The sequence below is a fragment of the Halichoerus grypus genome, chromosome 13 (assembly GCF_964656455.1).
Source record: "Halichoerus grypus chromosome 13, mHalGry1.hap1.1, whole genome shotgun sequence".
NCBI classification, from domain to species: Eukaryota; Metazoa; Chordata; class Mammalia; order Carnivora; family Phocidae; genus Halichoerus; species Halichoerus grypus.
This window is the reverse complement of record NC_135724.1, coordinates 17330227-17354399: the sequence shown is the minus strand read 5'-3', so window position 1 is coordinate 17354399 and position 24173 is coordinate 17330227. Positions and strand designations below refer to the sequence as shown.

Here is a 24173-nt window from a genome sequence, read left to right as displayed (position 1 = left end):
AAGTACAATAAAAATGTGGAAACAAATCTAGATATTTTAGAAATATTATTTAAAAAGGAAAATAGCTAGGGGCGCCTGGGTGGCTCAGTCAGTTAAGCGTCTGCCTTTGGCTCAGGTCATGATCCCAGGGTCCTGGGATGGAGCCCCATAGCGGGCTCCTTGCTCAGGGGAGGAGTCTGCTTCTCCCTCTCCCCCTGCCACTTGCCCTGCTTGTGATCTCTCTTTCTCTCAAATAAATAAATAAAATCTAAAAAAAAAAAAAAAAAAAAGGAAAATAGCTAATATAGCCAGTTAAGAGGCAAGTGTTTAGTCACACTGGGGAACAAAATAGGAATCCAATATCTACGTCTCAGATATTTTTGGAGCTCTAGAATGAAGAGCACATAGGTGTTCAAGATGTGGTTCTTAAAAAGCTTAGCTATTTTTATACACAAAGATTAGTTATTTACAAGCCTCTCTTTGTTACCCATCTCTATACTCCTCAACAATTTGAAGCATGGTTTATTTCCACGTGTAATCATAAACACCTTAAATTTGTGAGCTTTCTCTATGTGTCAATGAATGCAGCTAAGTTCCAAGATAACACCAGTTTTTACAGGTACGTGGCCATCTTCAAAGGACTGTTTCATGGGCTTTCTTTTTAAAGAATCCAAGTCACCAAAAAATTGATGAGAAAAATATAGTGTTATTTATATGAAATTTATGCAAATATGTGACACTATATATTCAGCTTTGGGTACTTCCCAGGCTTGATTAAGATACACATAGTTAGCTAAACCAACTCAATTTGTAAAGAGGCTTAACATTAAAATATTTCCTATTTGTGATTACCTGTTGTACTTTAAAATCGTTCTTGCTAATTTTTCATTTCTGATGACCCAGTGAAGAGCATTTACCAAATACCCACAGTATCAAATCTTAGATGTTTCAAGCAGCCTCCAAAGTGAACGGAATGGAACAAATTCTAGAGAACAACCTACAAGTCAGGTTCCATGAAATTGTTGGGTAGATGGGAACCTGACGGGAGGATGCAACAACAGTTTGGATGAGAATGCCAAATAGTTCGTCTTAAGGGTTGTCCTGCCTGCACTATCCCCTTCCCCCCCCCCCCAAAAAAACTGGATTGCTATTCTGAGACTTCCAAGTGGTGGGGCGCAAGAAGAACTGATCAGCAATACTAGTCACATTAAATGTATTTGTTTACAACCTATCTCCTTCCACAAAGGATTTGAGTATGTTTATAATAAGCAATTTTGTCTAAATTAAAAAAATCAGGATCATAGAAAATATGTAAAGAGTAGGAATATTTATCTAGGCTAGAGATCCCTAAATTTTGCTGTACCTTAGATAGAATCACCTGGAGAGCCTCTAAAAATCCTGATGCCCACGTGGTACCCCACATCAAATAGATCAGTGTATGGGGGAGGGGGGTGGAGAATAATAGTTTTACAGCTTCCCTGAGTGTTCCTATGTGCAGTTCCTATGTGCAGTAAAGTTTGGGAACCACTGGCAGAGAAAATACACATTAGCATCACCTGGGAAACCATTGAAACTACTGATGCCTGAGCTCCTACCCTGAACCAGTGTAATCACAGTCTCCTACGCTGGCAACTGAGCGCTTGGTACTGGGCACTGGGTAATTTTAAAGCTCCCCAGATGGTGACAATGTGCCTTCAGCATAGAGAACCACTGCACTGGGGGAAACCCGTACGTAATTACAAAGGGGACTGATTTCATTTTTTATACGTTCTTTTATAGCTTAAGGCCATAAAGTTGGTCCTGAGTTTCCTGGTGGCCAAAGTAAATAGAAAAACAATCATTTGAAATTGTTCTTGTCACCCATTTGTAAAAGCTTACCAGTTCCTTGGAAGAAAGAAAGCTTTTCTTCATAGGTCTGAAACATCTTGTTTGAGTCTTCTTACGGGGGCCATTGAATGATGTTATGGATCACAGTTTTATAAACACCCCTACAATAAATGACATATGGCAAGTTTCATATTGTTGTTTCTAATTGCCATCCCTGAGCAAAAGCCAAGGATATGACCCAAGAGTGCCAGAGATGCGGGCTGTTGGGGTGGGGACGTGGGAGCAGGACCGATGAAGAGAGGATGAGAGGAAGTATGACACACCTCTACATTTCCTGAAAAATTACGGCTTCCCCCAGAGATAAAGGCTGGGACTATGTACCTCCAGGATGTAGGAAGGGTGTCCTATGTAATTAGAAATTACAATTCTCTATTAGAAAATTTTAAAATCAATTATTGTTCCCCCTCGCCCATAAAGGGTACGAAGCTTGACAAAGGCCTGGCTAGTTAGGGTAAAGAAGTAGTGAAACCTATAGGAGTCACAATTGGGGTGTGTGTGTGTGTATGCACAGGTGTGTATGTTAGAGAACCTTTTATTTATCAAAAAGAATCTAGGTCTGAAAGGGTGGAAAAACTTTGGCCTGGAAAGAACGAACAGGGAGACCGGTTAAAGGTTAATTTTTTTTTCTCAGTCGGGCTTTTCTGGCATCTAAGTACTATTGATTTAATGGCCCGCGGTTGGTAGACAAGAAGGCTTCTGAGTACAGTGCTGACTCCATGGGGTTAAGCCTTGAAGGGAAACCCATCATACGCAGAGCAGATTGTTTTAAGCCACTGTGATGTCATGGGAAGGCAAAGGAGAATTTAAGTTAGGATGGTTGTGCCCATTTTCTTTTGAAAACGATCTAGCAGGGCCTACAGCAGATATTTTAGTAAAGTAGCTGGCAACAGGCATAATGATACTTATGGATCACGTGAGTTCTCCTTTCTAACTTGAAAAATTCTAAAAGCACCCTATTAATCCCAAGTAGGCATTCTGAGGTTTCTTTTCAAAGGAAAATGGCATGTTCTGCTTTAAAAAAAGCAAAAAAAAAAAAAAAAAAAGCAAAAACAACAACTACCAAAAAACCCCCAAAAACTCGCAACTGCATTTACCATCTAAATTTAAGGAAAGGCTTCCTGGAAGAAGTCGAGTGATGAATTTCTTTCACTTATTTCAAGTAGTCTCTGGCGTTCCTATAGATCTGAAGGATGAAAATGAACTGCTTGCTAAAGAAGAAACGGTAGCTGGAATGTGGGAAGACTCCTGCGGTGGCTAATAAGACGTCTTACGGGTTTGCATATGCAGAGGATAACCTTAAACTTGAGTTTGATATTTCACCTTGCGGCTCACAAATGAGCTGCCTTTTATTCCAAGAACAAGGCTGGCTGTTTCCGAGTGGGTGGGTGTGTACCCAGCGCGGGCGCCGTGTTGGTTTCGTGCCCCGTAAGGTTGACACGGGCAGTGACGACTCGCGGCCACACCGGGGCAGCCTCTCCCCGGCAGGCGGCCGGCCGGCCGGCCGGATCGGCCCGGGGAGCTGACAGCGTAGCTGAGTCCGGCTGGTTGGGATTGCCAAGAATTTAAAGGGGTCTCGAAACATCCACGTTTCCCCCTTTAAAAAAACAGTTACGGCGAGCTTAGGGCTCTGGGTAAAAAGACCATGGGGAACAGGAATGAACTGAGCGGGTTTTGGTTTTTTTTTTCCCCTTCGGGGAAAATGCCTTCAGCCCACCCTCCCCCCCCAAATGCCCAGGCCGCCCCTTCCCCAAAACAGAGGGAAAGCTGGAAAGGGAGGGTGGGTCAGCTCGGAAGGCCAAGCCCGCACCCGCAACCCTCCTTTCCCTCCCAACCCTGGGCCGAGCAGCCCCGAGGCCGGGTGAGCCCCCGAGCGCCGCTGGGAAGGCCTGGGGGTGGGGTGGGCGTGGGGGCAGAACCCCGCCACCCCGCAGCCCGCGGCCCGCCCCCCAGGCCGGCCTGTGATTGGCTTGGGGGGCGCGTGTGCCCGCCCCGGCGAGGGGGGGAGGGTCCCCTCTGGGCGCCGGGTAGGAGGAGGCGGAGGACTGGGCGGAGAGAGCGGGGGCCGCAGGGAGCGAGTGAGGGGGCGGGCGAGCCGGGTTCCGGAGATCGGAGAGCAGGCTCCGAGAGGGGCGGAGAGCGGCGGCCGGGCGAGCGGGGAGGGAAAGCCCGGCGGGCTCCGCGCCGCCGCCCGCTGCACGGCGCGCTCTCAGCACCGCCAGCCCGCACGGCCCCGCAGCCTTCCGGGAGGAAGCGGCGCAGGCAGCGGCCGGGGCGCGCGCTCGGGCTCCCTCACCTGCCGGCGTCCGGCGGCTCCCCCGGCGGGACGCGCGCAGGCCGGGCGCGCAGAAGACCGGCCGCCCGCGCCGCAGCCCAGCCGCCGGGGAGAGCCTCGGAGCCCGCGCGGGGCGCCGGCTCCATGGCGACCGGGCTCGGGGAGCCGGTCTACGGTCTTTCGGAAGACGAGGTGAGCGGCGCCCCCTTCCCGCCTGGGACTCCCCGGGGAGTTCCTGTCCCGTGCCGGCAGGGGGTGGGGACTGGGCCGACCCCCGGGGTGCGCGTCCCCCGCGCCTGCGGCGGAATCCCAAACGCCCGGGCGCCGGCGGCGGGCGTGCTCGGGCCCATCTGCCCGGCGCTCGCGCCCCCGCTCCCCAGCCCCCGGCCCCCAGCGGAGTGCATTGTTTGTAAATAAAGCGGCGCGACGCCTTCGAGCCGGGGTTCGCTCGGCCGCTTCCCCGCCTTGGGGGTGGGAGGAGGGCGCGTGCTCCTCTCTGGCCCCCTGTTCCCCCTCGTCTCCCAGCCGCGTCTCCCGGGCTGTTGGGCAACTTTCCGCCTCTCGCCCCTGCCTCTCGGGAGTCCATGATGTGTGTCACGTCTGGGTCTCGGCTGGGGGCCCGCGCCGCGCGGGGGAGCCCGGGGCAGCGGAGGAGCCTGAATTGTTCTCCACCCCCCTCCCCCCGGAACTTTCCGGTGGTAGTGTCAGCAAGTGCTCCGATGAGTGTGTGCTTATCCCGGTGGGAGTGGGCAAGACGCTTGAGCTGGGTGTGTCTGTCGCTCTGGCTTGCAGAGTCGAAACCAGGAGTGTGGATCTCAGGGTCTTTTTGGTGGGGGAGGACGGCCAGCTTGGTGGCAGGTGCTACTGGAAACTTGGAGGAAGCTTGCAGCCCTGCCATTTTTTTTTTTCCCCCCTCCCAAGGATTCAAAGCCCGGCACCTCCGGGGTAGGTGGAGAGACAAAAGCTCAATTGATCGCCTTTATTAATAAAGCACATCAAATAAGCCACGCCCCCAAGGCTGTCGGTTTGAGTGGAAAGAGCTTTGTTTTTACCCTCACTCTCTCCTCGCGGTTTTCTACTCCCCCCTTTGGAAACGATCCTCAGCTACGCTCGGCTCTTATTGGTGTGTTGCTCTGCCAAAAAGGGGGGTGGGAGGCCTGTCGCTGGCGCGGCGTGACCGGCAGGCTGGATGGAGCAGGTAGGAGGGGTTTGCCATCTGGCGGGGTGCGAGCTCAGGTCTGGCTCCCCTTTCGAGAGGTGAATTTACAACCCATGAAGCATTACTCAGCAGGGAGGTATTTCCTATCCTGGTTGTGCATTTCATGAAAAGTTGATGCCTGGAAATTCAAGGATTTCTGGCTTTCTCTTTCTTCCTCTCCTTTCTTTTCTGAGGTCCCCTCTTTCTCTGGTGTTGGGGGTGGGGTTAGTGGAGAGGCTATTATCTAGACCTGCCTACGTTATGGCTTCTCTCTCACCAGCTTTGCTGCTCTGGTATGGGGTGTGTGTGTGTGCGTGCGTGTGTGTGCGCGCGCGTGCTTTGTAAGTGTGTAATGGAATAGTTATCTTGGGGTGGGGAGAGTGGGGGTATGACTTTTTCTTCACAGGGCTAGGTAAGGCTTGCTGTGGTATGTAGTTTATCAAAGAATGATCACAATGCAAATAATGCGTGATTTAACGTTTTTGATTATTTTGCCATGCTGTGCTCGTGTAAAATAATTTCCCTTTTTGGTGCAGTTACCTGGGGATGGGTGAAAAGGATCATTGTTTCTTTTACCCAGGGGGTTCTCCTCTCCCAGGCTCCTCTACCCTTTGAGGAGCTTTCCTTTTCATTCTGTACTTCTCCATTTAATTAGCAGCAGTAAATGGCAGGCAGTGAGCTCTTAGAAAGGTGCTGAGATACAGACATTCCGAAACAAAGGGCTTTTGAGGTATTGGGGGGAAGACAGCTGCACTTCAGCTCTGGTCTCTCTTGTTCTAAATTGTATGATTTTTAATGGCGTGCTGAAGAAAAAGATATTGACAGTGTTTTGGGAAATTCAACTGGATAAATGAGTCCAATGCATGTCCCTGTTGTTTATTCTTTGTTTACATTTATATCCAGTGTCACCATCTACCTAGCATACATCTTGCCTCTTTAGATGAGTTAACTCAGATCTTCTTAACTGGTGTCCAGTGTGAAAGTGAAGGATGGAATATACACAGAATTGGGGTGCGTGTGTATGTGTTTGTGTGTGTGAATGGGTTCACTCCTGTATGTTGCTAGAGGGGTGTTGGGGCTGTGTGGGGAACAGCATGAGGTGATGAAGACATTTTCTTGATTGAGTGATGGCTATGTTGCTGGTACTCTTTAGTTCCCCAGCACATTATATTACAAAAGACAAGTGGCATCTGTTGTCTTTTTTCAGCTGCTTCTCCCAGTGAAAAAAAATAAGGCAGGGCTGTTTTGATGACTTCACATTTCTTTGGTATTTGCTTTTTATGGGAGGTTTCATGCCGTCAGGTTAGCCTTTGGAAAATCAGAGAATGCCTTCGTAGAATATTAACAAATTGTTGAATTTGCACAGCTTGTTTTGTCCCCCTGAATCAGGCAGTGTAAGAAAACAAATGAAAGATCTTAACAGGCTCTTACGGCAGGCAGGCTGATGAAACCGATGGCAGGGTTGATTTTCCAAGGCGTGTTAAATATGAGTGCACTTCAGTTTACACACTTGGTGTGCTGGGGAACATCACACCTGAAGATAGTTTGATGGCTACATAAGAGTTATCTTACACATCTCTTAGCAAAATAGGTGTCCATACCTAGCACAGTTCTTAAAAGTTAGTTTGTATTTTCTTTGGAAGTTGATGGACAGCATTGTGTGTTTGGAGTGCACTTAGTGTCCTGTCCCATCTCAGAAACATTTCTTTCGCTGTAAGTATTGCCGGTGATGAAGCATTGCGGTGGGATGCCAAGACAGAGGACCATGCTCCTAGGTGTCTCCAGCTTGTAGAATGAAAGGGGTTAAATACGGGCTTTACTTGTGTGAGTGCGTGGACTGTTTATCTTTTGTGTCTTACTGGCTGAGGTTCCTCGAGAGGTAGAGTTCATATTTACTGATTCAAATCAGGTCACCTTAGGGAAACCAAATTTGAAAATTGCCATCAGATGAAGGACTTTGGTGTTGAGAGATAGCAAATTAGCAAAACTTGTGATGCAGGGCCCAGCATCAGATTTGGTTTGGAATCAGAACAGTTGGACTGGTTGCTGCATCTGGCTTGGTTCCTTGGCATTTTTTTGTTTTGCTTTTCGTTTTTATTTTATTTTTTTTTGGCAATGTGTAGCACTTTTTGGCAGTTTACTTGGGAATATAAACTGTTAACCTCTTGAAGTCTTTTATTACAACGTCTTGGAAGTTATACTTCATTGAAAAGATTTCTGGGTGAAACACTAAAGTCTGAACGACAGCTTTCTTATTAGATGTGGCAGCTTTTGGGTGGTTACAGTGAGGCAGATGGCATAGAAATGAAGGCCAGGCTGACGTGGGATAGTACTTTGACACCCTCCCTCTGTGTTTTATACAAACAAGAATAGTTGGCTAATGTTTCATATTGTCTATGCTGCACCTAGCACTGTGTTAAGGCTTTATGTACTTGTGGTCTCATTTAATCCTCATGAACCTCCCTCCCCCTCCCATAAGGGGTGCTGAGATTTACAGATGAGGACTGGAGGCTCAGAGATGTTAAGTAACCTGCATAAAGACACACAGGAAGTTATGGAGTCAGGATTGGAACTCTATTCTGTTGATTGCACAGCCCTAGTTTTTAGCATTCTTCCTCTCTTCCAAGTATCTTGAAAGGTTTTCATAGTTAGATTGTTGAGGTTGATTTGCAATGGAGATGAACATCAGAAGTTGTAAACCAAAGACTTCTAGTTCTGAATGCACCAGGAGGCTTGCTTAGTAGTATGGTCTCCACTGTGTTTTAAAGCTTGGGAATTTTTACAGAAAATGGCAAAAATCTGACCTCATTGGGGCTCCATTCTCACCTGGCAACAATGAGTGGGTCCATGCGGTGGCCCTGGAGATGTGATAGCTGTGCTGTATTTGCTAGCATCCCCACTACTCCTTATTGTTTTAGGGTTCCATTTACTCCATAACAAACCTGTAAGGTTTAACTGTTGGCATAGGTATATTTTCTTTAAGATGTGGTCAACTCGGGGCGCCTGGGTGGCTCAGTCGTTAAGCGTCTGCCTTCAGCTCAGGTCATGATCCCAGGGTCCTGGGATCGAGCCCCGCATCGGGCTCCCTGCTCGGCGGGAAGCCTGCTTCTCCCTCTCCCACTCCCCCTGCTTGTGTTCCCTCTCTCGCTGTCTCTCTCTCTGTCAAATAAATAAATAAAATCTTTCAAAAAAAAGATATTAAAAAAAAGATGCGGTCAACTTTAAGTTGCACCATTATTTTCTGTACTGCTAAGACAAAGAAAAAAATTGGTCACGCTATGATACACCATTAATTTTTTGAAGCATCCTTATTTCAGGATGTTTTAGAATTCCTGACTCTCATTAGAAACCTGGGATAACCCTGGGCTGTCAGTTTCAGTAGGTCATTCAACGATTTCAAGTCAGTTGCTGGTCAGATTTTTGCCTGTTTCTGAGAAAAGGGGTAGCATCAGGGGAATGCTCTTAACTGGGCATTGGCAGAGAAGAAACAGGGAGCCTACAAGCTAGGCCACCTTGAATAGCCATCTGTAAGTAATTCAGAGTGGTCGTTAATTTTTCAGAAGTGGTCTGTGTTTTCAAGAGATTACTTGAAACCCTGCATGCCGTCTTTGTAGCTGTGCAAAATGATCACAAGATGGCTTTTGGAAATTAGTTAAGATATTGTCTGGACTAAAGGTGGATGCTGAACAGCAGTTTTGTAGAGGGAGATAAAACTTTGCCCATTTGTTCCAACTCCAGATGCTTGAAATCAAGCCTAGCTGTGCTGGTTGGTGTGCTTTATGCCTAGGACACGAGCAATATTCGAGTTACAGTCTGCATTGTGATTGCTAACGTTGAAGAAAAACCCTAAAAGGGCCTAGATTTTATTGTGACATTTAAAAGCAATTTTATAAACTGGCGAATATAATGTATTGTCTTAAAGTTCTACTCTCATTAGATTTTTATTTTCTTTAAGGGTTCTATGGCAGTTGTAGAAACTGACATTTTAATTTATTTTCAATTTAAGTCAGAAGGCTTTAAATTATCTCATTCCTGAAAAGCAGTTTCCTTAACATTTTGTTCAAAGGAGTGAGGACTGTGGCAAAACGGGAATCCCTAGACCATCCTGGTTTCTTTACTGTAGCAGAACACAGTTTAAAAAGTGGTTGAATGGTACTTGGCCATCTCCTCAGTGCAGCGAGGACCCACACTCCAGGAAACTTCTTGCAAAGTTGTTTTGTGATATTGGGAGCATTAGTATGCTTGCCATATATTTAGGAGACGTCTCCAGGAGGAAGTCCCTGACATTAGGGAATGGCGTCACACATCGCAGCAGTGCTTTTGAGTTCCTGTTAAATTGCTTCTGCACTCACTGTGAGGGAAGAAACTTCATGCTCATTGCTGGTTTACTTGCCTTCCTTCATCGAGCAGTTACTCAAACAACATAGAAGCGCGGTAGTATGTGACTGGTGAAAGAAAGAAATCAGTTTCTCTTTGACAGATTGAGATCATCTTAACATTTTTATTTTGAGTTAAAAGGTCTATTTGAACAGATTTTATTGGTGCCCTTGAATTTGGGTCCTAGATGAATAGCAGTAAAATGAGATTTTAACTTAAGAGTTTTCAGGTGTTCTGATTTTGTAGGTCTTTGAAGTGTTTTTGGCTTAGTGATCTATTTAATTGGCAATAAAGCAGACTATACTTTTGATAATCGATATTAAAGAGGATCAAAATAATATATGAATAATTATGAAAATAAGTATTAGGATAGTAGGATTGGTGAAGGCTATGAGAAGGGTGGCCAGATGTTACTTTCTGTTCTTGTATTGTTTCTCTTCCAGGTCACCCTATAAACAAACATATCTCGCTTTCTGACTATAGGTGGCAATGTTTGTACTGTTTCATGTTGCTGCTCTTGGTCGGGAGTTGCCTGTTGGTGGGATATGGAAGTGAGAGCCGAATTCAGCGATGAAGATAAAGAAACTAGATTTAGAAACCAATGTTTTCCTACAAACTAAAAAAAAAAAATTGTTTAGTAAAAACACCTAAGGTGATTGTCAGTGCGAGCACTATCAAGAAATACCCTTTTATCCAGGGCATATTAAATTTGGAAGAGGAACAGGCATTTGGATCTGGGGGGAAATCCCCCCACAAATATACACACAGAAAAGTTCCTTTGAGAACCACGGTGATGTCCTTTGTTCTTGGGTGCATAGGGACTTCTAAAAAAAAAGAAAATGCTAGTTCTGTATGGACTGCTCTGGAATTGTCATTGGCTTTGAGGAGGAACTAATAATTATCACCACTCCCGAGTATTTGATTGCCAGAGAACTTTCTTGATTCCGAGGTAAGACTGGCTCAGGTTGTGCAGAGAGAAAACCAGCGGTGTAAAGATCTGGGACACACGTTTCATGAACACATAGGACCTTGTTCGAGTTGTAATGATTTGTTCTGAACCCGAGCGGCCTGAAAGCAGCTGTCACTGTAATAATACCTTTAGGTGTGGAAAAGCTATATTCCGTTAGCGTATCTGGGGTAACTAGCTTAAATCTGACCCTCTAGTCGACTTTTTGTCCCTGACTCCAAAGTCCTGTATTGATTCAGAACTTGCCAAGTTTAATGGTTGAGACTATCTGATTCCCTTGCTGTCATCAAATTCAGTGTTGGGTGACTTCCTGGCAGGCAGGCATCCACTGAGAGATTTGGTATTTTTATACCTCCTATTCACCAAGAAAAAGGGGCCATTGAAAAGTGACTTTGTTTTTTAAGGATTTTTTTTTTTTTTTAAAGATTTTATTTATTTATTTGACACAGAGACACAGCGAGAGAGGGAACCCAAGCAGGGCGAGTGGGAGAGGGAGAAGTAGGCTTCCCGCTGAGCAGGGAGCCCCATGCGGGGCTTGATCCCAGGACCCTGGGACCATGACCTGAGCCGAAGGCAGACGCCCAATGACTGAGCCACCCAGGCGCCCCTTTTAAGAATTTTTTAAAGAAAGATTTTATTTATTTGAAAGAGCGAGACAGCACAAGCAGGGGGAGGGGCAGAGGGAGAGGGAGAAGCAGGCTCCCCGCTGAGCAGGGAGCCCAATGTGGGACTCGATCCCAGGACCCTGAGATCATGACCTGAGCCGAAACCAAGAGTCAGATGCTTAACTGACTGAGCCACCCAGGTGCCCGAAAAGTGACTGTTTTAGTGTAAGATGCTGCGATGTGAAATCCAAGATGGAACTTGGAAGGGCTCGTAGGGATCGTGGTCCCACCGAGGGGATGGACTGGCCATGGCTGGTCAGGGTCGTGTCCCATCACCTGCAGTGTGTCCGCGCTCCGGTGCACCGACGCATCCTGGGCACACCGGAGTGAAGTTTGGAGGGATTGCGTGAGTGGCTCAGGCACTGTCCATGTGTTGTCCGCCGGGCGGAGGCTGTGTGCTCCTTCTGCCTCTGCGTGTGACTGGCCACCTCCAGCAGACCCCGGCGGGGGACCCTGTGGTGCAGCGACAGGGGCTGCGTTGTGCCTGTGAGTCTTGGTCTGGCCTCAATTAGCACGGTTTGCACTTTACAGCTGCATTCAAGGCCTGGCTCTCCTCGCTCTCCGTGGATGCAGCTGTGGATCGTGTTTTGTAGTGTGCCTTTCAGAGCGCGTTGTGGGGCCGGACTTCACAGTGGGAGAGCATCGCCGTTGGGGAAGATCGCCAGCACGTTTATATCTGGCGGGAAGTCCCACCAAACCGCCTCTGTGGCACATCTGTTACAGATTACTGTCTCGAAATGCAAACTTAGTTTTGTTCAGGGATCTATAGGATTTTGAATGTTCCATGGATGTTTTGGCAACTGTGTTAGAAGTCACAGGCATGAGGACTCTAGTGGAGACAGGCTTGGGTCAGAGGTAATGGAGAAGATAAAGATCTTTTGGTTTTTTTCTTTTTCTTTTTTGATTTCTTTTTATTTTTTATTTTTCTTTTTTAAACGAAGATGTTTGTTGAATGGGTTAGTTTTACTTACACGTGTATGTCTTGTTTTTTTAAATACTGGAAGTTATTTTGGTCTGGTGTCGTCTCCCCACCCACCCCCCATCCGCATCCCCACAAAACAAAAGCAAGCCTAAGCTATTTAGAGAATTTGCTTAGTAAGCGCTCAGTGTATCTCATGGAATTAAAAGCTCCACATACTTACTCTCAAATCTGCCAACTACCTTTAGAACCAAAGTCTGTTGAAAACCTGTGCTTGCTTGCTTTTTTTTTTTTTTTTTTTTTCCCTCTAAGGCTCCATTTTTTTCCCTCTCTCAGTTAATAAGTGATTCATCTTTGAGTGTTAGCCTAGTGCCAACTTCATCTTTGGCAGTTTGGGTTGGAAAGGGGAAGGAGTGTGAGGTTTAAAGAAGAAGCAAAACTGAGAATCCGTTTGCTTCCTTTTACTCTCCTCCAGTCCCTTTGGTGCTCCGTGTCTGGGGTGTGATAATTGGATGTGAGCAGAACGGCAGGCAGGTCGTTTCTCAACTTTGAACCGACTGCACATCCTCCCCGTTTGTTAATAACTCCAGAGGATACATGAATGTGGCACTTGACTTAAGCTCTGTCTGGAGGGGCTGAACCCACTGTGTTGATATTTGAGTCCTAGAGTATGTTGATGCTGATAATTGAGAAATTGGTATGTGCCATGCCCACCTGCCTGTGGAGGGGATGTCTTCATTTCCCTGAGAACACGTTGAGCTTGGGCTAAGAGCTTTTCCTTTCCTTCTTTGAGAAGTGAGGTAGAGAAGAGCATCCTGCAGCAATGGGGGTGGCTGGCAGGGCAGGGGAGGTGTTGGGGAGTATTTAATAACGTGGAGAGGCCACTCATCTAACTGGAAAAAGTCGGTTACAAAATAGTGGGTGCAGTACAATCTCATTGTGCTAAAAGTATTTATGCATAGGGAAAAATGACTGGAGATGTATCCCAGGATGTCGAAGGTGGTTATCTTTGAGCAAAGGGATTTCAGGTGTGATTTTCATGCCTTTTTATCTTTTTTCTTATATTTTTCTACAGTGAAGTTTTTCTTAATATAAAAGTAAGTTTCAAAGTGAGATAGAAAGAAACCTCCCAAATGCTTGTAGTACTTCAGGCTTTGGGTAAAAATGAGAGCACTTGCTCAGAATACTGATGGTGTGTGTTCAGTTGAACATATGTTCATCGAGGGCCCGCTGTGTGCTCTGTATTTAAGGATGTCAAGGTCGTCGCGTTGCCACTTGTGCTTTTGAGGAGCTCCCCGCCAACGTGGGAAGTGGAGGGATAGGTGAAGGATGGGACACTTTGCAAACAAAGTGACCGGGAAATTAGACTTCTTTTCACTTGGAGCTTGTAGAACAGAGGTTTTGTTTTCTCCACCATGGACACTTCAAATTTGTATTTTCATCCTTCTGTGTGTTACAGTTGCATAGAAATAATTTAAATCTTTAGTAGCGTTTTGTGTTCTCTGAAATTTTTTGTGTGCACTATAAAAAACAAACTGAAATCTGTTTCTCTTTTTGTGTCCTTGGGTTTTGCCTTCGCATCTTGTTGGTGCAGCCCTGAATCGTTTTAGATGTCAGAATGGTCCTTGTGCACAGCTTTCGTCATCTGTGCAAATATTTAAGTATCTGGAAGCTGCTCTTCGTTTGGCCTTGGAGCAGACTTGTAATGTCCATCCAGTATCAGTATGTCCGAGTATGTTCCATGGTGGTCCCTTCCCGAACAAAAGGGTGCAGTTGACAGATGTCACATTATGTGTCATCTGACACTTGTCTCTTTGTGTCTCCCCCAACCCCCACTGCTTTTACTATTTCTGACATAAGGATGCATCTTTTTTTTTTTCAAAGATTTTATTTATTCATTTATTAGAGAGCACATGGGGGGGCGGTCAGAGGGAGAAGCAGACTCCCCACTGAGCAGGGAGCCCGATGCGGGACTCAATCCCGGGACTCCAGGATCATGACCTGAGCCGAAGGCAGTCGCTTAACTGACTGAGCCACCCAGGCGCCCATAAGGATGCATCTTACAGTGTGTTTAATGTGGTGGTGGGTTCCTTGCACTCATACCACACTCCCTCCTTCCTGCTTACAGCTTAACAGTAAGTTACATCTTACAGAACTGTGGTGCTTGAGTTGGCCAATCTCAGTTTGTGTATTATGGCAGATTATTGACAGTTGTCATGGAGATGAACGTTATCTCTCGGTCAGTTTTGTGTCTGTTAAGTGCCCACCTGGACAGTAAGGACATGTGCCAGCTCAGTGATGTCATTAAGGAATCAAGTTCCATTCTTTACGCCATTGTTCATAAAGTCTAGCCCTTTTCAGAGACCTATGGGTCCTCGGGTGGCTGCCAGTGGTAACCAGAGCCATGTTCTTTTTTCCTACTTGCAGAGCAAAGGGGATGGCTTCCTGTGTCTCTGTCTTTAAGATTAAAGAATTTTCATTCCCGGAAACACCCAGGCAATCTCTTGTGTCCCATTGGCCAGGGAAGTTTCGATTTGCTTATCTCTCAGCCAGCTAATGGCAAGGAGGGGATGGAATTACCTTTAGTGTTCTAAGGGTCTACCCCTTGAGCTGGGGTGAAGTCCATGATGACCCTACATTCCACCTGCTGGATAATTCATCCACCTTCAGTTATGTACATCTTCAGAAATATACCCATGGCTTTGTGAGATCACATGTTTCCTTTCTCTACGGAGGCAACCCAAATATTCATTTAAGTATTGCAAGGATCTCTGGGTGATACACTGTCCCTTCTCTAACACTTGAAAGGAGTTTTTTTTTTTTTCTTTTTTAATGGTCTAGTGACTTATGGCTGAATAGGTGTGGTCCACCAAACATCAACCTACAACCGTGAAGAAAGAGTAGGATACTACAATAAACCTCCCACTTGGAGAGGGGGAAAATAAGAAAACTCAGTGTGGTAGCTGGTGGATCAGGACTAGCAAGGAGTCCTTGGCTGGTCAGCTAGTCTGGCAGCTTCTGGCTTTGCTGGATTAGGCCCAGTGTGAGACCCTCCCATAGTCCCTGTCCTCTGCAGCTGCACCTGGCTGGGGCCAGCAGCAGACTGCCCCTTCTTGGGTCCTGCTGGGTGTGAGTTTGGGGCTTTAGGGTTGTGTGTCTGGGGTTGAACAGCCACGGGCTAGTGTCTTCTGACCTGAATGTTTGGCAGTATTGCTCCTGTGAAAACTAAGCATCTGAGTTTTTCTGCTTCTAGTCAATTCCTTGGGCTGGTAAGAACAGCCAGTGACCTTATCTAGATGAGGCCTGTGGTTCTGGGACTTTCTGTGTCTTAGTGACTGGTCTCCATGCCCTGTTCATTCCTAGGGCTTCTACCTCCAGGCAGTTTGAAAGGAGCCTTGGATGAAGAGGCACACAGTTTGGGTCCAATAGCCATCTGGGCCCTTGAACCCACTCTGCCTTTGCTCTGCCTATTCAGAAGGGCCAACTTCCCCAGACTGGGGCTGTGGGACCCACAGGACCCTCTACCTGGCCCCTGACTCAGCCATTTCAATTTTATTTATAGCCCTTATTTTATACAAAATCTGTTATAGTTAGGGCTCTTGATTGCAAGCAACAGTGACCAATTCTGATGAATTTAAGCAGAAAGGGATTTATTGAAGGCATTTTGGATAGCACAGAAGTACCTGTCAAGCTGGAGACCCGGGCCTAGATAGCAGTCGGGGCCAGGGGAGGATGGGCGCCCCAAATCACGGCCAGAGAACCCTGGCTCCCTGCCACTGGGTGCCGCCCACACCCCTGTTGCTCATCTGGCTCCAGAGGGCGCGGAGGGAGCCGCGCCAGCGCTCTTCTTTCTTACCGTGTTGGCGGTCCTACAACTACTCGGGCTCAGTGATTCAACAGGAGGACTCACCAGACCCAGAAATGGTTGTACTCACAGTTATGGTTTATTACAGTGATAGGATACAGAGCAAAATCTAAAGAAAAAGCTGCATGTAGTGAGGTCCAGAGGAAGCCAGGTTCTGAGCTTGCGGGAGTCTCTCCGAGGGGCGGCACACGGGATGCGCTTAATTCCTCCAGTGGACGTTGTGCCCACGTGTGTGCAATGTTGTCCATCGGGGAAGCTCCTGGAGACGCCACGCCCAGGGATTTTATCGGGGCCTGCCCCTGTAGGCACCCTCTGTCCAGCACGTAGGACTGTTCCAGGCTCCGGGAAGGGGAGTCGGTGTTCAGCATGAACCACGTGGTTGGCACAGTCCGGGCCAGTGAGCCACACTTCTCATTTAGGGAGCGTTTTCTATCTGTGGAGGGAACTGTTGACCATTCGAGTTCCCAGACACCAGCCAAGGGCCAGTCTTGAAAGCAGGCTTTTGTAAGGAGAGCAGTCTTGGGCCTGCTGCACCACTTCTGTCCTGCATCCTGCCTCTCGGAGGCCTTGGCCAATCTCGGTCATGTGCCAGCAACCCTTGCTGCCAGGGAAGGGGTAGGCGGGCTTTGTTCCTCCTTTCTGAAATTTTTGGTTTCTGTTGGGGGAGGTGGGCCTGGCCTCCCTCCAGAAGTCACACTGTGGGGGATCCCCAGACATAGGAATTGTTTTCAGATGCTGGGCAGCACAGCATCTCCCTCCCACAGAGAAGACCCCGCTAAGCATGAATCAGGCCCATTATAAATGTTAAACGAGCGTTTGCAGTAGTGAGGCGATGCGGTGTGTGTTGAGCTGTTGCCATCCCTGCATCAGGGAGAGGCTATGACATGTTTTTGTGTCCTCGATGGGGGCTGAGTGCCCCCCTCCCCCCAGTGCTGTAGGGGTGCAGGCACTCTCCAGGGGCCTGCAGTATAATAGGGGATATGATAGGGATTGAGCTGAGCCTGAATGAGGTGTTGCCAGCTACTTGAGGTTTGGAGACAGAATGTTCCAGACGGGGTAAGAGCAAACATGAAGGCCCCAAGATGAAAATGAGTGGGAGGAACAGAAGGAAAACCAGAGTGGCTGGAGCATGGGGGGCCTCGCAGGCAGTGGGGTCAGAGAGGGGGACGGGGGACAGATCAGGAATGGCCTTGACAGCCAGTGTGGAGGGCTGGGGTTTCCTCAGTGCGGTGGGAAGCCGGGTTGGAGGGTTTCTGGCAGGGGAGTAGCGGGATCTGACTTGTGACTTGAAGGGACTCTGGAGAACGGGTTGTTGGGGGCGGGGCAGAAGTGAAAGCAGGGAGGCCAGTGAGGGAACTGTGGTACTGGTCGATGAGGAGGTGTGGCAAGCTGGGATCCAGGCCGGGCAGGGCAGCGGTGTGTGTGTGTTTGTGTGTGTGTGTGTAATGGATGGTGGGGGGGAGGGCAGGGGGCCCCAGCAAGGGGGGTGGTTGTGGAATGGATGGACTTGGTGTAGGTTGGGGAGGAATTGCCTGGCACTTGACAGTTACAGTTTGGTGTGAGCAGGTAGGTGGAATGTCCGTTCCTGGGAGGAAGATTGGAAAGAACAAGATTGGGGGGAAATCGGGAGATCAGCAGGTCTGTGTTGATGAGGCTGAAAGTGATAGAGCTACGAAGCGTCGGGGTGATGCCCACAGGCAGGGGGATGTGAGCGTCTAGAACCCAGTGGAGCCCTCGGGCCGGGGATGGGACGTTGGAGCGCCTGGTGTCTAGTTGACACTTGAGGCCTGGGACTCGGGAAGGTGAGGACGCAAGTGGAGGCCCTGGGCAAGGAGGGTGGCCGCTGGGGTGGGACCGGCCAGCACGCCTGGTGCTGTGGGGACCGAGTGCCAGGGGGCCTGGGGGCGCACGCGTTGGTGGCCCGGCTGAAAGCTGTGCTAGGAGGGGTGGGAATGGACGCCCTGGGAGGAGAGCAGACACAGGTGGGGACTGGAGGCGGCCCTGGGGAGGAGTTTCGCTGTGAACACGAGTGGAGACCTGTGGCTGCTGGAGAGCAAGGAATGGGTCCTGGGGGATGTTTTCTGAAGTTGGGAGACCCCAGAGTGTATTTGTGTGCGGAGAGGGAGAAATTGGTGCGGTGAGGGGGTCTGCCTACGCCGTGAGCTTGGTGTGATCACCGCTGTGGGGTTTCTGGGCGTGCATTCGAAACCATCTCTAATTTTGTTGACATAGGTGACCCTTCAGCTGCCTCAGGCCGAGGAGGTGAAACGCCAGTACGTCAGCGCTGACCTCCTCCTGCCCAGTGAAGGCCAGATGATGGTGGACGGGGGTCATGGGTGTGAGTTTCCCTACAGCCGGAAGGGCACGGAGCACTGAGTTGGCACCAAACATGCGGAGCTGGCATGGCCTTGTTGGGCTCTGGGAACCAGCCTGGTGGCAGCCGGTGCCACACGATGCACACCTAGTTCATGCCTCCTGAATGGAATCACAACCCAGAATTTTAAGTCTGCACAGAGGAGAATTGAGAGAGTTTTTTCACCTTTCAAATGGAATGTCAAGCTTGAGAATTACCCTTCTAATTCTTGGTTGATAGCCACAATACGCTTCCTGGTGTCCCCGACCTTCTCTCTCCCATTGTCCTGACTCTTTGAAATGCTTTTATAGGGTTATATTTTAAAGTAATTTTAGTCTTTTTACAGTGAGACTGGTCTTAATACACAAAAAGGTTAATAATTGCAGGAAGGGACAGGAATGCCCATTTATGGATAGGATGAGGTGGGTTGGCAAGTCCAGATTCCGTAATGTCTCTGTTGAAGGAGCAACTGCTCAGTTTTCTTACTATTGTGGTGATTTTAACGCCCAGGCAACAAGGACCATGCCTTTCTTTGCCAGGCAGGCTGAATTCTGGAGTCTGCAAAATGGCATTTCAAGCAGGTGCTCTGGTATGGATGATGACAGCTTCAACCGTTTCTTTGCCCTTTTAAGAATCTGTGGAAAATAAAACCCAGGGTGTGTCAGAGGATCAAAGGCGAGTGTGTGCCCTTCTGTTGAATGTATTTGCCTCTTTGGGGCTTGGAGAGGCAAGAGGTGTGTCTGTCCAGTTAGAATTTTACTCTTACCTCTTCTCCTTCCCCCCTTAATTCTAGGTCATGGCATAGACAAGAAAAAAGGGATAATCTCTATGGCATGAATAACTTAGGATTCAAAAAGATCTTAAAAAGGGTTTTTTCTCTCTCTCTTTTTTTTTTGGCTAGCTGATCTGATGAGATTGTCTGATCTGCAAGGGTCTTGGCTGGAGTGCACACCTCCTGAGCCTGATGTTGTGCTGGGGATGGAGGTGGGGGGTGGGGGCATGCAGCTCTGGCTTCCAGGAAGTGTTGTGATGTGTTTGAGCCCCACCCAAGACCGCGATCACACGTGGTGGCCGTGAAGCAGCAGAAACACCTGTACAGGACATTGCTTTTGGGTCTGGGGCGTGAAGATAGGTGGAGAAGCCAGCCAGGGTGTCCAGCTTCACACAGTGAGCTTCTGAGCTGAGTTTTAGATGAAAATAAGCGAACAGCTAAAATATGAGCACTTTCCATATGCGAGGTGCTGATATTAAGGTCTTACAAAAACGGACTCACCTAATCATCACATCAGCTCTTTGAGGTGGGTCCTCCTGGCTCCGTCATACCAGGTCAGGGTGAGAAACTGAGGCACAGAGATGTTAATTGACTTGCTCAGAGCATCACAGAGCCCGTAACTGGCAGAGCCAGGACTTGAGTCCAGGCAGTCTGGCTCCCAGGACCGTGGGTGGAACCACCACGCCACGGGGTCTCAGGGCAGTTCTTCAGGGATGGGGAGGAGGGCACTGCGGAGGCCCTGGTGGCCAGACGGAAAGGCAGAGAAGAAGTGGCTGTGTGGACCTCGTCGAGTAACTGGGTCCCCATCCTCTGAGGCACTTTGGGAAACCAGTGTTGCTTGTGCTTTTCTGGCGCTCACCATGCAGCAAGGGGAGAGTGGATGTGAGGTGAGTAATGGTGGGTGGTCATGCAGCTGGCCAGGTACAGAGGGTGGTGATGACTGGGGGAACCAGCAAGGGGGATAAATGCAGGAGGTATTTAGGATGCAGGTGGCATTGGATTGATGACTGGTTGATTAGGTGAGAAAAAAGAAGGACTGTAGAATAATCACCCACGTTTCTTGTTTCCGGGGGCTACATGGATGGGAGGAAGGGAGAAACCTACATCTATTTTTTCTTATTACTATTACTTTTTAAAGATGTATTTATTTTAGAGCCTGTGCGTGAGTGGAGGGAGGGACGGAGGGAGAATCCTTGAGCAGACTCCCCGCTGAGCGTAGAGCCCAGCATGGGGCTCGATCCCAGGATCCTGAGATCATGACCTGAGCCAAAGGCAGATGCTTAACCGACTGAGCCACCCAGGTGCCCCGAAACCTGCATTTATTAAATACCTAGTATAAAGGTTCTAAACTGGGGGACATGCCCCCTCCAACATTGTTGGTTGTCACAACTTGGGACGTGCTACTGGAGTCTAGTGGTTAGAGGCAGGGGATGCTGTTAAGCATCCTGCAAGGCACAGGGCATCCCCGACAACAAAGAAGTACCTGGCCCCGAATGTCAGTAGTGCCAAGGTTGAGCAGTCCCACTCCGGTATGTGTATCAGTTTTCCATAGCTGCTAACTTAACCCGTGAACCAATCATGAGACATTATAAATTCCATCTTTCACATTTTTCCAGTGAGAAAACCAAGGCTTAGTGGGGAACAGGGTCAAAGCCAGGGAGCAGCTAGTAAGTGCCAGAGTCGGCATCCAGACATGCCTTCTCCGTTCTCCCCGCTGCTCTTCTTCCTCACACTGCTGCAAAGGAAGAGGCTCGTCAGACCATGGGGTTCTTTTTCTGTAGCGTTGGCTCCAGACTGGAGGAGGCAGGAAGGAAGGTGGTTATTTATACTCAGCTCTGCATAGGATCGAATAGCTCTGCATTTTCCGATCCTGAAGGTCTTACAGTGAGGATTTCACAGAAATATGATCATTTAGACGTTGGCGTCCCCCTGCAGGTCTAAATATGGGAACACATACTATCTTTTCCTTTAAAAATACTACTGTTAATTTATGATAAGCTAAAATGCAGAAATTTTCATTCCAAACCCTGTTTATTCCTTGTGCATATGAACTACTGCAGGGCCCCCTTAGTAATTTAATTACTAAGTATCCCTTTAGGAAGAGATAACATGAAGAGGGGAATTTGGAAGATCCTATAGGACTGCTCTGGATTTAGAGATAAATGTAAAAATACATTGATTTGCCAGAGGTAAGGAGCCCTTTTGAGAATCGGTTTGTTTTAGTGTCGTCTAGAATAACCAGACAACTTTTGGTAGCTCAGGATACAGTTGCTAATTTTCTAATGGGGTTTCTAATTATAATCCAGCTCCTGGGCAGATTTTGGATGTATTAGCAGCCTTCCTTGATAGCTCGTGAGATTAGAGCTTTGAGACCAAGTTCTCATAGTTGAACTCTCCATGATATCCTATTACTGATATTTTCAGAGTTACATATTTTAGGATCTAGTCTTGGACGGTGATGTGGAGGAGGCTGCCCCACTGAAATTGGGATAGAAACTTTTATGGGCATTATTTGTCTGTTTAAAACAGTCTTTGTGTTCTGTAGTCTTGTTTTTTGTTGGCCACACGGTGTCCTGGCGCTTGGGCTGCTGGGACCATTTGGTGAGCATGAAGTTTCTGTCTTTCACCCATTGGATCTGTTGTCCTGAAACAGATGGGGCTCTTTAGTCCGGCCAGCGCTTTGGGGGAGTCCTGTTTGCTGCACCTGCTCATCTGTTGTCAGTTCTGCTAGGAAGTTGATGCTCAGGGAGTCCCGAAGGGTGATCCCATTATGCAGTTTGGCAAACCAACAGCAGAGCCACAAAGGTTTCTGTTGGGAGAGTTCATGTTTTCATTATGGCGCAGATGGATACAAAATCAGGATGAAAATGAGACAAGGAGGACTTAAAACTTCTCCCATTTTGGTGTTAGTGGTCGCTAGCCTGGATTAGACCACATTCAGCATTGAACTCGTGTAGTGCTTTTCAGATCCCTTGTTTAGGTTCATAAGCATAACTCAATAGTAGTAGGTAGTTTTCATAAACTGAAGGCATGATCAGTGAAACGAACTCTTGTAAACTTGTCTCTATATTGAGGCATAACCATCAACATAACAAATGTAACAAACGTTTATTCACTATATTAATGTTAATATTATTCAGTGCTTAACTAAGTGGGCTGAGCTTTTTTCTGCCCCAAGATTTCCCAGTGAGGAAGACCTTATTCTATATTGCTTGCCTTGGGAAGAACGATTAATTGCGTTTCCTTTTTGGGATGGGAAGACCACAGGCAACATGATACAGTATTTTTTAAAGCTTTTATAGAGTAGACCTCCTTTAGAGAGAAAACATTAGTGGGGAAGCCACGTGTGGCCTTAAATTATTTTTTATTATAATGTCTTAAAATATGTCTAAACAAAAGGAATTAACATGTTTATAGTGCATGTATCACCATAATGATCACTAAAACCAATGTACAGATTCATTACAAATCTAATGCCCAACCTAATTCAGTTGAACTATGATTTTATTTTATTTTATTTTTTTAAAGATTTTATTTATTTGACACAGAGAGACACAGCAAGAGCGGGAACACAAGCAGGGGGAGTGGCAGAGGAGGAAGCAGGCTTCCTGCGGAGCAGGGAGCCCGATGTGGGGCTCGATCCCAGGGCCCTGGGACCATGACCTGAGCCGAAATCAGACGCTTAACGACTGAGCCACCCAGGCGCCCCGAACTATGATTTTAATGTGACAGGTGATGCTGTTTTGCTAAAACCACAGCTATCATATCTGTGCTCAGGAAGTACTAGCTGCTAGGACAAGTTTCCCTTTCCTGACCTACCACGTGCGGGGAGTTGGGGGGGCGGTCCGTCATTTAATTCTGTTCTTCTGTTTTCTACTGTACTATGTGCTAGAGCTCAATGAAGGCCTCTTTGACTTGAAGTCTTGTTAGCTGGAGACCCAAGGGAAGTACTGCTTCCATCTTGACCATGAATACAAGTGCCAATGGAATCTCCAGAAATCAGTGGGAGTACCCAGTGACATGAGGTGGCCATGTAGATGACCTAGAATGTGCTTGTATTAATGTATGAAGGTCATTGCCTGAGGCTTCCTGTGCAAGGTGTGGTCCCTGCTCTCCAGTCGATCCAGCAGGGAGGGGATTCCAGAATGACGGTGGGTGGCGGAGCCTCTTTGGGAAGCTGATGTATTCTGTCTGTTGACTCTGCTGTTACACAGCTGTGAGGGGTCAGAATGTGGGGGACTCTCACCCGGCCCCAGCAATATAGTGTCAATTAGATTTCACACATCTTAAGCATTGTTGCTGTTTGATCTTTCCCAGATCTTGCCTTTACTGTTAAGAGACAGTTTGGTACTGAAAATTCCCCTGGTAATATAACACAATTCAGGGGTGCCTGGGTGGCTCGGTTGAACGTCTGCCTTTGGCTTGCGTCGTGATCCCGGGATCCTGGGATCGAGTCCTGCGTCAGACTCCCTGCTCCACGGGGAGTCTGCTTCTCCCTCTGCCTCTCCCTCTCTCTCTCTCTCTGTCTCTAATGAATCAATAATAAGAAAATAATGCTTCATTCAGTCTCCTCTTTCCTTTGCTTAGCAGCCCTTTCCCTTTTTCCCCTGTCACCATCAGATGACCTTGCCGATTTTCCAAGTAGTAAATGCTTTTGTTGGATTTTTCTTTTTCAGGGCAACCAAAAATCAGTGATTGGCTCTGGAGTCCCTAGCAGGCAGAGCTCGGGTCTCTGTGCCCTGCACAGCGTGTAGCTGGGGCCTCGGCTGCACAGACTTGCACACGGTTCCTGGATAGCTTCGGTATTCTTGCCTTAAAATAATTCCTCCCCCTTTGCTTTTAACCAGGGATGACCGTAACATAAGGAACATTTTCTTAACAGATCGACTGGATGCCACCCATCCGAATGAGCATTGCCA

At 47.7% G+C, this 24173-nt stretch overlaps 1 protein-coding gene across 3 annotated transcripts in view; it reads left to right on the top strand.

Moving 5' to 3' along the window:
- The first annotated feature begins 3983 nt into the window (after nucleotides 1–3983).
- Nucleotides 3984–24173, top strand: part of NEDD4L (NEDD4 like E3 ubiquitin protein ligase) — a 332582-nt gene continuing 312392 nt past the window's right edge. The window contains exon 1 of one of the 3 annotated variants that reach the window (XM_078060261.1): nucleotides 3984–4330. In XM_078060261.1, coding sequence (XP_077916387.1) covers nucleotides 4283–4330 — 48 coding nt within the window. In that variant the 5' untranslated portion in view covers nucleotides 3984–4282. Of the gene's footprint in view, nucleotides 4331–19608; nucleotides 20142–24173 lie in introns of those variants that run through there. The other 2 variants (XM_078060259.1, XM_078060260.1) reach the window with 2 other exon arrangements.